At 40.8% G+C, this 15,620-nt stretch overlaps 1 protein-coding gene across 1 annotated transcript; it reads left to right on the top strand.

Moving 5' to 3' along the window:
* Positions 1-1,837: 1,837 nt before the first annotated feature.
* On the top strand, positions 1,838-13,763 carry selja (selenoprotein Ja). Its single transcript, NM_001193497.1, is given in 10 exon segments — positions 1,838-1,903; positions 2,223-2,289; positions 2,914-3,093; positions 3,244-3,342; positions 5,145-5,237; positions 5,510-5,666; positions 11,294-11,409; positions 12,036-12,113; positions 12,733-12,872; positions 13,333-13,763. Coding segments are annotated over 10 exon segments (1,035 nt in total). The 5' UTR covers positions 1,838-1,900; the 3' UTR covers positions 13,435-13,763.
* The last annotated feature ends 1,857 nt before the right edge of the window (positions 13,764-15,620 follow it).

Genomic DNA, 15,620 nt, shown 5'->3' with positions numbered 1-15,620 from the left:
CATTATGAGGTATTGTGTGAAGATTGATGAGGAAAAAAAACAATTTAATACATTTTAGAATACGGCTGTAAAGTAACAAAATGTGGAAAAAGTAAAGAGGTCTGAAAACGTTTCCGAAGGCACTGTGTTGAGATAAATATTGAGATTTATCAACATAGATAGACACATACAGACAGGCTTCAAATGGATCTAATCCCCTTGTCTGATAATGTGAATTATGTTTTGAATCGTAATCCTCGTCACAGAGGACATACCCATAGTGTGCCATTGTCTTATTTTGAAAACTGTTTGTTGGAGTCTGAGTCCATGTTTAGATTTGGGGCATACAATACGAGACACAGTCGATGGAGACCGGCTGAAAAGCACTGACCGTGTTTGTACATATTTGTCCTGAACTTTCTTTAAAACTGTTTTGATTCACGAGAGCAATGGTGAGTAAGATTTCCTGTTTATTTATATTATGGAACATCAACTTGGTTTGATACTGTTATTTTTTAGAACTCATATTTGGATATTGGAAGCCTGACAGGGCAGGGCCAACAGAGGAACGAAGTGGAGGGAGGGAGGGAGGAATAGAGAGAGAGCAAGAGAGGAGAGCGAGAGAGAGAGAGAAAGAGAAAGATAGAGGGGGAGAGAGGGAGAGAGAGAGGGAGAGAGCGAGACAGAGGCACTATGTGTTCAGGCCAGGGTCACTGTCAAGCTATCTCCTCTTCCCTCCCCTGTCCCTCTCTCAGTCCCTGTCGCTATTTCGGAGGCTTGGCACATGATGGCATAGTGGCATACCCCCACTGGGCAGCCAGATGATCAAGCCCTAAAGCTCAGTCCTCCTGAGCACCCAGGCCCTGTCACATAGCCCACATTCCCACAATCCACTTCTCTCTCTCGAGCCCGGCATCATGTTTGTAATATATGGAAACCCTCTCCTCGGCCCTCGCTCACGCTGACATTTCATCTGGTGACAATGGATAATATCTTTACACCACAGGGCTCCTTTCACTCCACATCCTGAGATGATGTTGCTGGATAGGTCGGGTGGGCAGGTGGTTTTATTTAAGCTACATCCAGAATGTAACATTAGCCTTTTGCAGGAACAAACACTTCTCATGTTGTGCCATGTTAGATTTTACCTAGGCCTTGTCCCATAGTATAATCCTATGCTATAAACATGATTTAAAATGTGTATATACACTGTAGATAAAGTTATTATATGTGTATTATGGTTAATATATAAATATAATATTATTGAGCTGAGGTTTATTGTCTTACAGATGAATAGTCAAAACACTGTTGGACAGAGCAGAAATGGTCTAAATGGATCTGAGAGCTAGCATTATAGCCCCTAAGTGATAGAAGAGGCGCCATAGGTTGTGTTCATTGTTTTGTCTCCTGTATTGATCGTCTGAATGATATAACCCTAACACTCTCAGTATGTGGCTGGTCTGAAAGGGCCAGGAGAGACCTGACAAATCAATGGGCTGGGAGACCCAGGAGAGGGTTAGGATGAGGGGGATCAGATCAGACGGCCAGAGGGCATCAGCTGTGTATAACTGATGGGCAAAGCAGTGGAGTGGAAAGCATACAAACATGGAAATAGAGGAGGGGGGGGGGGATCATCCACATGAGTATCCTGGGAGCAAACACTATATTCAAAAAAGGTTACCATGGTTTTACTGAGTAACATATTTTATTAAACCATCTTATCTTAAACCTGAGCGATGCAATAACAGATCAGAATATATGCCCCCTACCGGTCTCTCTCAGACCTTTTCATGAGTCATCGTTGCAGTGTTATAACCGTCTCAGTATATCTGGGCAGTCCTCCAGCGTCAGATGACACAGCGTCAGTCAAGTTTTCAAAACAACATCAGTGTGAAGCTGGGGGGAGAGTAAGAAGAAAACTATGGTAAGGAAAGTGTTAATCCTGTGTGCTAATTGACTCATATTGTTTTGAATGCATGACGTACAGTACAGAGGGTGGTATGGTCAACTGTCTGTTACATTTCTTAGTTGATTCATATATTTTGTATTACAGCCATGTTAAATATTGTTATTTTTCTTGCCAATATAGTATCTAGTAATAATGTTTTCAATTTCAATTATTCAAAATTCACATTTTGTCATCCAGTACAATAAAAACGGAGAAAAACTGAAAAGCTGAAGTACATTTCAGGAGAGAGCCATTTTAACCACTAATTCTGTTTCTGTTGGACTACATGACACAGACGGCTTCGACGGTGGCAGAGAGAGCCATAGGTGCAATCATTGGAGCAGCTGTGGCAGACGCAGCAGGTCATTTCATGGGACTGATATCTTTTCATTAACAGTAACATCCCAATAAGATACTGCAGCACTGGCTCAAACATAGCTCTGATGTAATGTCTTGGTGTTAATCAGTATGAGAAAGCTGCACAGCTGCCAATGATGATATTAAGAGTATAAAAGGGTGTTACCCTACTCTGCCTTCTCAACAAAGTTCAACAACAGTGTTATAAAATCAATAATGTTCCATTAGAATTAAAGTACATACAATCAATGTCATATGGATTGATTAACGTTGCGCTCTTGCTATGTGCAATATTACAAGCCGTACACATACAGTATGGCAATTTATGATCTGGACTCATTCTAGAATTGGAAAGTGGAAAGTGTTCAATATCATTATGTCTAATAACCACAGTACATAACGCATACCGAAGACTGAATATTATGACAGGGAAGTCATAATATAAGCTGATGAAACCTCTATTTCTGGTTGTAGATACCTTATACTACATCCACAGGAAATAAGGGTCACAGACTATAACAATGACTCAATACATTAGGTCTATGCCAAAATAAAAGTCCAAATACAACTAAGGTTACACTAATATCAGTCCAGTAACTTTCTCTTTTCGATGTACCCCACCCCAACAGCCCAGCCCATGCATTGGATTTACAACCCAGAGCGACTCAAGGAGGTTCTGTCAGATCTGGAACCGTGTCCCGAGTTCCGCCCTCAGTCTGCTAACCCGTTCTACCGCAGAGAGACCGGAGAGCAGACGTGCTACGGAGACCAGGCCTATGTACTGCTAGAGTCACTCAGTCAATGTGGAGGTAACATACTGACACTAAATAGGACAAACATCCAATGGCCTAATGTCTTGCTAAATAAAGAACATTTCATGTCGAGTTTGTTTTATCGTGTTCACTCCATGAATGACTTAATATACTCATATGCTCTATGTTTGTATTGGTAATCACTAGATGTGAACGTGGAGGACTTGACCAAGCGCATCTACAAGTTCTTTGGCCCAGACACTGTGTATGATCTTCCTCTCAATAACCCATACAGACAAAAGAACGGTAGGGAACCGATCAGCCGTCATTTCCTGTATGTGTGTAAACTGTTGCTTTTCTGTGCCCCATCATCTGACCTATGACAAGAGAAACAGTGTAAAAAAGTGAATAACTGACTAGGCATCTGGTCCCACAGAGGGGTAGAGTGGTTGTGTGCTTTTGTCAGTTTTTATACCACAGAGTTCTGTTTTATCCTTTGGTAACTTATGGGGAATCCCCTTTTGAAAAGACGATGTTCTGGACAATGACACTTTCCTATTGGGATATCATGAAGCCAGGGTTTTTAAACTATTCTCCACAGTATGGTTATTGAACATGTAAAACTCAGCAAAAAAAGAAACGTCCCTTTTTCAGGACCCTGTCTTTCAAAGATAATTCGTAAAAACCTAAATAACTTCACAGATCATTGTAAAGGGTTTAAACACTGTTTCCCATGCTTGTTCAATGAACCACAAACAATTAATAAACATGCACCTGTGGAACGGTCGTTAAGACACTAACAGCTTACAGACGGTAGGCAATTATGGTCACAGTTATGAAAACTTAGGACACTAAAGAGGCCTTTCTACTGACTCTGAAAAACACCAAAAGAAAGATGCTCATCTGCATGAACCTGCCTTAGGCATGCTGCAAGGAAGCATGAGGACTGCAAATGTGGCCAGGGCAATAAATTGCAATGTCCGTACTGTGAGACGCCTAAGACAGCGCTACAGGGAAACAGGATGGACAGCTGATCGTCATCGCAGTGGCAGACCACGTGTAACAACACCTGCACAGGATCGGTACATCAGAACATCACACCTGCGGGACAGGTACAGGATGGCAACAACAACTGCCCGAGTTACACCAGGAACGCACAATCCCTCCATCAGTGCTCAGACTGTCCGCAATAGGCTGAGAGAGGCTGAACTTAGGGCTTGTAGGCCTATTGTAAGGCAGGTCCTCACCAGACATCATTGGCAACAACGTCGCCTATGGGCGCAAACCCACCGTCACTGGACCAGACAGGACTGGCAAAAAGTGCTCTTTGCTGACGAGTTGCGGTTCTGTCTAACCAGGGGTGATGGTCGGATTTGCGTTTATCGTCGATGGAATGAGCGTTACATCGAGGCCTGTACTTTGGAGCGGGATCGATTTGGATGTGGAGGGTCCGTCATGGTCTGGGGCAGTGTGTCACAGCATCATCAGACTGAGCTTGTTGTCATTGCAAGTAATCTCAACGCTGTGCATTACAGGGAAGACATCCTCCTCATGTGGTACCTTTCCTGCAGGCTCATCCTGACATGACCCTCCAGCATGACAATACCACCAGCCATACTGCTCGTTCTGTGCGTGATTTCCTGCAAGACAGGAATGTCAGTGTTCTGCCATGGCCAGCGAAGAGCCCAGATCTCAATCCCATTGAGCACGTCTGGAACCTGTTGGATCGGAGGGTGAGGGCTAGGGCCATTCCCCCCAGAAATGTCTGGGAACTTGCAGGTGCCTTGGTGGAAGAGTGGGGTAACATCCACAGCAAGAACTGGAAAATCAGGTGCAGTCCACGAGGAGGAGATGCACTGTAGTACTTAATGCAGCTGGTGGCCACACTAGATACTGACTGTTACTTTTGATTTTGACCCCCCCACATGTCTGTGGAACTTGTTCAGTTTATGTCTCAGTTGTTGAATCTTGTTATGTTCATACAAATATTTACACGTTAAGTTTGCTGAAAATAAACGCAGTTGACAGTGAGAGGACGTTTCTTTTTTTGTTGAGTTTATATTTTTTTCAGTCAGCTAAAGCTGTTCACTCTCAATTGAAATGTAAAGGTCCTAAAGCTGTCCTCCCCATTGATGGCCCTTGGAGAAACGCAAGCCTCAAAGCCTTCATGAGGAACGTGGATGCAGGAAAAGAAGAGACAGGTACAGTAACAAAAAGATCACCAGCCGAAAGGAAGCACGTCTGTCCTGGGTTAATTTATTATGAGTTACATTTAGACACAACCTGTTTGAAAAAAGTACAAGCTGTCAAATCGCTGATTCCTTCTGTCACTGATTCCTCACCTCCCTCTCAAGGCGCATTGGAGGATAGTCTCCAAGGTCCCTCTCCTTAGACCTCCTCCTCCAATGAGCTTTGAGAGGGACGTGAGGAATTGAGGGAATCAAAGATTTTACTTTTTCACTCTCCATTTCAGGATGTGACGTGGACTGTCAGATGGACGGGGTCACCAAGATGGCTCCTGTTGTGGCGATGTTTGCTGGGATGCCAGAGATGTTGGAGAAGGTGGAGACGGCCATACGTGTAACCCAGAATAACGATATGTGTGTGGCCATGACACTGGCTGCAGCAAGGTACTGTAGGCCTATAGAGCAGAAAATGGCTCTTAATTCATAAATTGTGTAATTTATCTCATTACTCACTCCATTAACCGTGCTTAATAACACAATCCATGCTTAATAGGCTCCCAAGTGGCGCAGTGGTCTAAGGCACTGCATTTCAATGCTAGTGGTGTCAATGCAGACCCCCTGGTTCGAATCCAGGTTGTATCACAACAGGTTGTGATTGGGAGTCCCATAGGGTGGCGCCCAGTGTCATCCAGGTTTGGCCGGTGTAGGCCATCATTGTAAATAATCATTTGTTTCCTAACTGACTTGACTAGCTAAATAAAGGTTAAAAAAAATGTTTTACAAAAATAAAATACTGACTATGGTTGTGGTAGGTACAATTTACGAGATTATGCCATATCTAAACTGAACAAAAAATAGAAATGCAACATGGAAAGGTCACATGTTTCATGAGCTGAAATAAAATATCCCCCAAAAAATTCCATAAGCACAAAAAGCTTATTTCTCTAAAATGTTGTACACCAATTCATTTACATCCCTGTTAGTGAGCATTTCTCCTTTGCCAAGATAATCCATGTAGTATATCAAGAAGGTGATTATGTACCTAGCCGGTGGACATTTCGGTGGGGTGCCCCCACCCAGGCAGTGGCAGTGCTGGCAACACTAGCTGCAGTAACCCATGGGGAGGGGGTCACACTCGGACATTCAGAGAGGGGGTATATTATTGTGACCCTGGTGGCACAAAATCAAAAGTCTGACTGCATGGAGATGCTTGGGAATATGGTCAATACGGGTGACCGTACTGTGGGTGTTTCAGGGAAAAGGTGTACATTTGACCTCCATCATCTAGGATGTGACAATGGTTAATAAAATCTCCCAATTTCTGCCCATTTTTTGCACGGTCTTGCAGGCTTTCTAATGCAGCTGCAAATCTAAGTGCATTTGTAAATCAAGTCCTTTCTTGAGTTGGGCTCTGGGATGGTGCAACTGTTGAGAATGTGAGCTTATGGTTGTGTGGGGGGAAAGGGTTGAGTGTGTGTGGGTGTATGTGTGTATCCCACAACTGTTGCGAAGGAGTAAAAGATGTTAGGGACAATAGAGGATGATCCACAGCTATATATAATACAAATCGAGGTGAGGGCGATGGAAATGCATTTGGCAATTGATTTACTTAAATTCGGTAAATGGCACTGTGTGTTCTTTTCGAAGGATGGATCCCAGTCTGTTCAGGGCTATGGGATATGGGGGTTGGGGGTGGTCTGCCGGGCATTGGGATGACAACCCAACTAGGGATGAGGAAGGCTTTTAGCGGGTGGAATAGTAGGGACCAATTGGAGGTTTACTTAGTAGCAATGCAAATATCATGGAACAGCTATATAGACACTCAATCATCATGTTACTTTTTAATGGTACGTTTACAAACATATATTTTCATAAATAGAATTTAAAGTTGTGTCTCATTATGGTAAGTGGTGAAATAAGTATAACCAGTTACAATTGTAATGGCCTAGCAGATAATAAGAAAAGGCAATCAGTATTTACCTGGCTAAAAGAGAAGGAATATACATTTTTACATTTTAGTCATTTAGCAGACACTCTTATCCAGAGCGACTTACAGTAGTGAATGCATACATTTCATACATTATTATTTTTAATTTTTTTCTGTGCTGGCCCCCCGTGGGAATCGAACCCACAACCCTGGCGTTGCAAACACCATACTCTACCAACTGAGCTACAGGGAAGGCTATATATATATATATATAATATCTATTGTTTACAGTAAACCCATTCAACAATTTTAAATTAAGTTTTGTGGAAAAAGAACTGGGGGGCGAAATATATTTCTCCCATGGGCAAAGAAATTGAAAAGGGGTGATGGTTTTAATTAACAGTAAATTTTGATCCAAATGTGCAAATTGTCCAAACAGATTATCAGATTATATGGATTATTTTAAATATGTTATTGGACAATAAACCGATATGGCTTATTAACCTATACGGTCCGAATAATGATGATCCAAGCTTCTTTGAAATATAAGAATTTATCAACTCTACAAGCAACACTAGACTCTATTATTATGGTGGGAGATTTTAATACGGTCTTAAATACCTCTATGGACCGGAAAGGAAATCACACAACAAACTATCACCCTCAGGCACTTAAGGAAATCATGAATGTCATGGATATATTGGAATTAGTGGATATATGGAGACTTAAATACCCTGACCTAGTGAGATATACATGGCGGAGGCTTAATCAAGCTAGTCGTCTTGACTACTTTCTTATGCCATTCTCTCTGGCACCAAAAGTTTTAAAAGTGTTGATAGGGGACAGAATGCGGTCGGATCATCACATAATTGGCATATATACTACTCTTACAGAATTTCCACGTGGGCGAGGATATTGGAAATTTAATCAAAGCCTACTAGATGATAAATTGTTTAGAACTAGGACAGAAGAATTTATAACTGACTTTTTCCAGACATAACATAGGTACAGCAGATCCCCTTATTGTATGGGACACTTTTAAGTGTGCCTTTAGAGGCCATGCAATTCAGTACTCATCTATAAAACAAAAGCAATTTAGATCAAAAGAATCCATATTAACAAAGGAAATTGAAGGACTAACAGTACAGTTAGATAGCAATAAAAACGGTACCATAGAGGCACAGAGGAAAAACAAAAAGAAATGGAGGAACTTATTCAAGAAAGATCCAGTGTAATATATTATAAAAATAAAGCGAACTGGATGGAATATGGGGAAAAAAATGCACCAAATTCTTTTTCAATCTTCAATATAGAAATGCTACCAATTTTTTTTAATTAAAACTTGTTACAAATGATGGAGTCACGCATGATTCACCAAATGATATTTTGAAAGAGGAAGTAAAGTACTTTAAGATTTTGTTTTTCGTTTCAGGCTGCTCCATCTCCACTAATTGAAACTAATTGTATGGATTTTTTTCCTAATAATAATGTAAAATTAACATCTGTACAGAAAGACTCATGTGAAGGCCAAATTACAGAGGAGGAACTGCTTGATGCAATTGGGGCCTTTAAGGATGGGAAAACTCCAGGGCTGGATGGCATACCAGTGGAAGTATACAAAACTTTTTTTGATATACCCAAAGGACCATTATTAGCATGTTTTAACCACTCCTATATAAATGGTAGATTATCAGACACGCAACAAGGTCTGATATCATTATTACTGAAACAGGACCCAAGTGGTATATATAAAGATCCAGTCCATTTAAAAAATTGGAGCCCTCTTACACTTCAGTGTTGAGATGCAAAAATCCTAGCAAAATGCTTGGCGCATAGAATTAAAAAAGTATTGTCAGATATTATTCATCCTAATCAGACAGGTTTTTTACATGGACGATACATTGGAGATAATATAAGACAAGTACTGGAAACAATAGAATACTATGAAATATCGGGGACACTAGGCCTGGTTTTCATAGCTGATTTTGAAAAGGCTTTTTGAAAAAGTACGACTGGAGTTTATATATAAATGCCTACAATATTTCAATTTTGGGGAATCTCTTATAAAATGGGTTAACGTTATGTATAGTAACCCTAGGTGTAAAATAGTAAATAATGGCTACATCTCAGAAAGTTTTAAACTATCTAGAGGAGTAAAACAAGGTTGTCCACTATCGGCATATCTATTTATTATTGCCATCGAAATGTTAGCTGTTAAGATTAGATTAAACAATAATATTAAGGGATTAGATATCCGTGGCTTAAAAACTAAGGTGTCATTGTACGCCGATGATTCATGGTTTCTTTTAAAACCACAATTAGAGTCTCTCCACGGCCTCATAGAGGATCAAGATACTTTTGCTATCCTCTCTGGATTAAAACCAAATTATGATAAGTGTACTATATTACGTATTGGATCACTAAGAAATGCACATTTTACATTACCATGTAGTTTTCAATTACTCCAATTGGGGGATAGGTGGTAGGGTTTGCGGGGAATAATAATAAGGGTATATTCTTTAAAAAAGTATGTTTATATAGGTATGTGTATGTATATATGTGTATATGTATGCATGCATATATGGATATATATTTACCAAAAAAATATATGGGGGATTGGAAATGATGCAGACAATTACATTGATGGAAGCAATATTCTTTCCGCAATATTAAGCTGATCCACCCCTAAAAAAAGAATATTTAAAAATAAAAAAATTGAAAAAAAATTGAAAAAAATGGGGGTTAAACAAGATGATCATTACACAGGTGCACCTTGTGCTAGGATAATAAAAGGCCACTCTAAAATGTGCAGTTTTGTCACACAATGCAACTGTAACGGCCATCGTATGAATTGGACCAAGGCGCAGCGGGTTGAGTGCTCATTTTGACGTTTATTTTAAATAACCACGAACACTTCACGAAAACAAGAAAACGGACGACACCATAACAGTTTGCAGGCTAACCCTAGCAGTGCAAAACAACCTCCCACAATTCCTAAAAACAAACATACTCCTAATTATAGGACCTTCAATCAGAGGCAACGATAACCAGCTGCCTCCAATTTAAGGCCCCAATCCCAATTACTAAACATAGAAATAAACACCCTAGAAACAGACATAGAACTATACAACATAGAACTAAACCAAAAACCCCGGAAACATAAATCAAACGCCCCTCTACCTAAACACACACTCAAAACCATATAAAACAAATACCCCCTGCCACGTCCTGACCAAACTCTAATTACAAATAACCCCTTTACTGGTCAGGACGTGACAGCAACGCCACAGATGTCTCAAGTTTTGAAGGAGAGTGCAAGTGGCATGCTGACTGCAGGAATTTCCACCAGAGCTCTTGCCAGAGAATTTATTGTTAATTTCTCTACCATAAGCCGCTTCCAACATCGTTTTAGAGAATTTGACAGTACGTCTAACCGGTCTCACAACCACAGACCACGTGTATGGCGTCGTGTGCGCGAGCGGTTTGCTGATGTCAACATTGTGAACAGAATGCCGCATTGGTGGTGGTGGGGTTATGGTATGGCAAGGCATAAGCTATGGATAACAAACACAATTGCATTTTATCAATGTCAATTTCAAAGCACAGATATACTGTGACGAGATCCTGAGGCCCATTGTCGGGCCATTCATCCGCCATCACCTCATTTTCTCCATCATAATGCACGGCCCCATGTTGCAAGGATCTGTACACAGTTCCTGGAAGCTGAAAATGTCCCAGTTCTTCCATGGCTTGCATACTCACCAGACATGTCACCCATTGAGCACGTTTGGGATGCTCTGGATCGATGTGTACGACAACATGTTCCAGTTCCTGCCAATATCCAGCACCTTCGCGCAGCCTGATCAACTCTATGCGAAGGAGATGTGTCGCGCTGCATGAGGCAAATGGTGGTCACACCAGATACTGACTGGTTTTCTGATCCACGTCCCTACCTTCTTTTTTTTAAGGTATCTGTGACAAACAGATGCATATCGGTATTCCCAGTCATGTGAATTCCATAGATGAGGGCCTAATGAATTTATTTCAATTGACTGATTTCCTTATATGAACTGTAACTCAGTAAAATCTTTGAAATTGTTGCATGTTGAGTTTATAAATTTGTTCAGTATGCATTTCTTGTCAGGTTCCTGGAGCATTTCATCCTGAATGGTTCTGACCCCAATGCTCTGGACTCAGTGTTGGCCCAGCTCAACGACCCAAACAGAAACAACCCTCAGGATCTGGACAGGGCTGTCATTGGTACGACTCTAATGCCGCTCCTGCTTATAAACATTCACAATCTTTCTGCTCATGCATTATTAGGGCTTCATCCCAAATGGCACCCTATTCCATATTTATGTAATGATGAAGTAGCCTTAAAATAAAATTTTCTGTCACTACTTTGTCAGTACACATAGGTATTGAGTCTCCTATGGTTATCCGACTTATACAGATTGAAATGTACACATTGTTAAAGGCTGGACTCTCGTAATGTAGGTCTATGCAGTTTACGCAAACTTTGGACCAGGGCCCATAGAGCTCTGGTCAAAAGTAGTACACTATTTAGGGAATAGGGTGCCATTTGATGTGCAACCTAGCTAGAATGTTAAGTAAGGATGTAGAGCTCAACTGATTTATTTTACTAATCTCCTGTGAGCGTTAGATTATACATATTGTATATTAAATATTAATACAATGGTGGGAACAGCCAAATCTCACCCAGTCAAAACCTAAAAAGGTAACGCAAGACTGTAAAATGTAAATGGAATAGAATCTTGAGTGGCAGGTTAATGAAGAAAATAGGATTTTTCCCCAAAGTATGGTAATAAAAAATGCATATGGGAAGTGTTAAATGTTGCATTTCACTCTGCCTTTCACCATTGCAGCACAAATCTGTCAGGTGAAGGACAACTTAGCCAAGCATTCCCCAGAGCTGATACCTGCTGTGTTCACTAACACATGAGGTAGGTCCCACACACACACACACACACACACACACACACACACACACACACAAAGGTAGGTGGCGTCGCCAGCACGGCTGTGGCAGCAGCAGGGTCCAGTCTGTCGACTTGGCATCGTAACCACACCATCCCAGTCAGCACATCCGTTAGCTAGTTAGTTAGTTAGCTCTGGTCTAAGAAAGTGCTTTCCTTCTCTCTAGTCTTTGATCCCGTCATTAATGAACCCGTCCTTAAATTTCCCTCCCGTCTGAAGTGGGAGACGGGAGCTCCTGCATCTTTGGAGCCAAAACGCATGTTAGGATGTGTGTAACTCATGGTAGGATGTGTGTAAGTCATGGTAGGATGTGTGTAACTCATGTTAGGATGTGTGTAACTCATGGTAGGATGTGTGTAAGTCATGGTAGGATGTGTGTAACTCATGTTAGGATGTGTGTAACTCATGTTGGTGTATTCCTCCCTTCCCCTCTCAGTTCAAAAGGATTTATTGACATGGAAAATGTAACCACACACACTGCCCAATAAAACTTAAGAAATATATTGAATGATTGATGACATGAGTAAATAGTATGAAGACAATTACCTCTTGGTCCTTATCTGTGTCTGCGGTTCCTATTCCCAGCCTTGCCAGGTGCATTCCAGGGAGCGCTGCACGGGGTCCTGACACAGAGCCAGCTGGAGGAGGCAGTCAGGGGAACCATGCGCCGCGGGGGATGCACTGCCAGTAGGGCCTCATTCATAGGGGCCTGTTTTGGAGCACAGGTAGGGTTGGAGCAAAACCCTACATTTACATTGGTCATTTAGCAGGTGTTCTTATCCAGAGCAACTTACAGTCAGTTATACTGTATGGCCCATGCAAATATTATCCAAATATAGAACTTTTATTCATCAGAAGTAGCTAGCTAGTATTTCAAGTAGCTAGTATTTACATAGTTGTTACATGGTCATTTGATTGTAAGACATTCCACACAGCGGGATATTCAAACCTAATTATTCAAGTTATTTGTTCTATAAGTCAACCTTCCTCCAATTTATAAATGTTGACTATAAGGTGTAGCCTATATAATGAGTAAGCAATAAAAAAACGTTTCTGTATCCCGTGTCCATAGTTTCAGCCTGGGTAATGAGTTTGACCTCGGATGGATTGCTTTGTGTCTGCTCTGAAGGCTTAGCATTTTATATACTGTAGCCTTTATCTGTTCTTCCTCCCTTGTCTTTCCAGACAGGTCTTCAGGGAATCCCAGAGTCTTGGAAGAACAGGACCCTCAAATATCCTGTGCTGCTGGGACTGGCTAAGAAAGTTGTAGACTCACAGCAAGCCTAGATTTGGCACATTGTGTTAAAGGCAGTTATGCAAATGTATATTACTAAATGAATGTATTGCTAAAGCTGATTAACATAACCAGTCCAACATATTATTAGGGAATATGAATTATGTATTGATGTGTTTTTTTTTTTTTACAATTGCTTTGTAAGCCCATTTTATAACACAGTTGTACTTTGACAAAACAGTTTATGAAAGTTACATTCTAAAGTAACATTTGACGGATGTAACTTGAACCTTGTTGCTCTGTCAAAGCTGCAGTATGTTGCAAAATGATGAGTATATGAAATATGGAATATTCTTGTCATGTATACATTAGGATTAAAAGAGGAAGGATACTTGTGGTCCATTTTTGAGGTAACTGAGTATGTAAAATGAATTAACACAGCATCTAAACTAGATGAGGAAGATTACAAATAGCATTTGTGTGTTGTAGTACTTGCATGTATAGGAAATTATTAACTTATCACATATTGCAATTGTTTACTTTAACTTAGCTACAGCTCTGAAATACTGTCTCTATGGTTTTGGGTGGTTTTTGAGTTGAAATAACCTCTGCTCTGGTTAGAGAAACTGAGGGCTTGCAATAATTTAAAGAACAGAAATGTATTTTGCAAAAGAGGAAATGAATTTCAGCAAGTTTCAATACTCTATCTCTTTCTCTCTCTGGCATGGGTTCTGTTGAAGTGAAATAACAGAGGCACAAAGATTTACCGTGCTGAAACAACTGAAGGGACTGCAACTTATCCCTCCCTCAAAGGAGTTAGTCTGTTTTCTTAAAACTGCTGACTTCCATATTACCATGTTCTCAATGGCTCCTCTGATGATTTTGAATATACTCTCTGCATAAAATGAAGCCATTATCTTAATATCTTTGACATGGAGTGTGGTTATGAAAACAGGAATATAAGACGTAATGCAGTGTAAAGCCTTTCATTGGTTTGCATGGCTCTGGCTATACGATGTGGTGAAAGTTGACTAGTAGACGTTATAATTTAGGGCAGTATAACTGAATTACATTATATGCACTTGTAAAATCATAGATAGTGACTTTGCTAACATCGACTACTACTTATTTATACGGCTGGCATAATTTAAAACAGCTACATTGCTCTCTCTAACCGGAGGCCATGGCTAGTCAGATCAGCATTCAAAACTACAACCTGTTAATGGCTTATTAAGTTTGCGTAAACTGCATAGGCCTACATTACAAGAGTCCAGCCTTAAACAATGTGTACATTTCAATCTGTATAAGTCGGATAACCATAGGAGACTCAATACCTATGTGTACTGACAAAGTATTGACAGCACATTTTACTTTAAGGCTACTTCATCATTACATTTTCCTCTTGTATTGTTTTGTATGTTAAATATTTCACTAGGTGTGTTATGGTAAACTCACTGCTAGTCATCAGTAAACTGAGGCAACACAACACAGCCCTTCCAACAGGAGGAACATCAGTGTATCAATGTGTGTCTGTCTATGAGTAATGAGGGGAAGTCATTTGATCCCTCGCACCTACTTCCCCTTACCCAGCAGGCACCACAGCAGGTAACCGGCTGTATCGGAGATAATTGTATCCAGATCTTCAAGGTGTCTTGTTTTTTTATCTTCAAATCTGGTCCGTGCACTGATTCACAGAATTTCTACATTGACATGTGTGAGAGAGAGAGAGAGAGAGAGAGAGAGAGAGAGAGAGAGAGAGAGAGAGAGAGAGAGAGAGAGAGAGATAAAGAGAGTGAGATATATAAAGAGAGAGAGAGAGAGATAAAGAGAGAGAGAGAGATATAAAGAGAGAGAGTAAAGAGAGAGGGGGAGCAATATCATTTATCTGGTGCATTGTGTTGTCAGTCAGCGCAACGTGTTTAGATTACATCTCAAGCTCTGAGTTCCTTACAAAGTCAACTTATCTCATGTTGTAACATCTGACAAGGGGAGTTTCCCTTTCCTGTCTCCCTGGTGATGGAAATACTGTAGTGATGGTCTCCAGGCTTTATCAGCTGTGTGGCAGAAGGCCTCTGCTTAGCCAGCTTGTCAGAGAGAGGAGACCCCGCCCATATATAGAAGAGACTCTGCCCAGACGTGTGTGTGTGCTAGGCTTCTGATTCCACCACCAAACACTGTAAAAGATGAAAGGGGAAACAAAACAGCCGACTACAGCCCAGACCAGACTCACACTAATGAG

Source organism: Salmo salar, chromosome 19 (assembly GCF_965601325.2).
Source record: "Salmo salar chromosome 19, fSalSal1, whole genome shotgun sequence".
Taxonomy (NCBI): Eukaryota; Metazoa; Chordata; class Actinopteri; order Salmoniformes; family Salmonidae; genus Salmo; species Salmo salar.
This window is presented reverse-complemented; position numbering and strand designations above follow the sequence as displayed.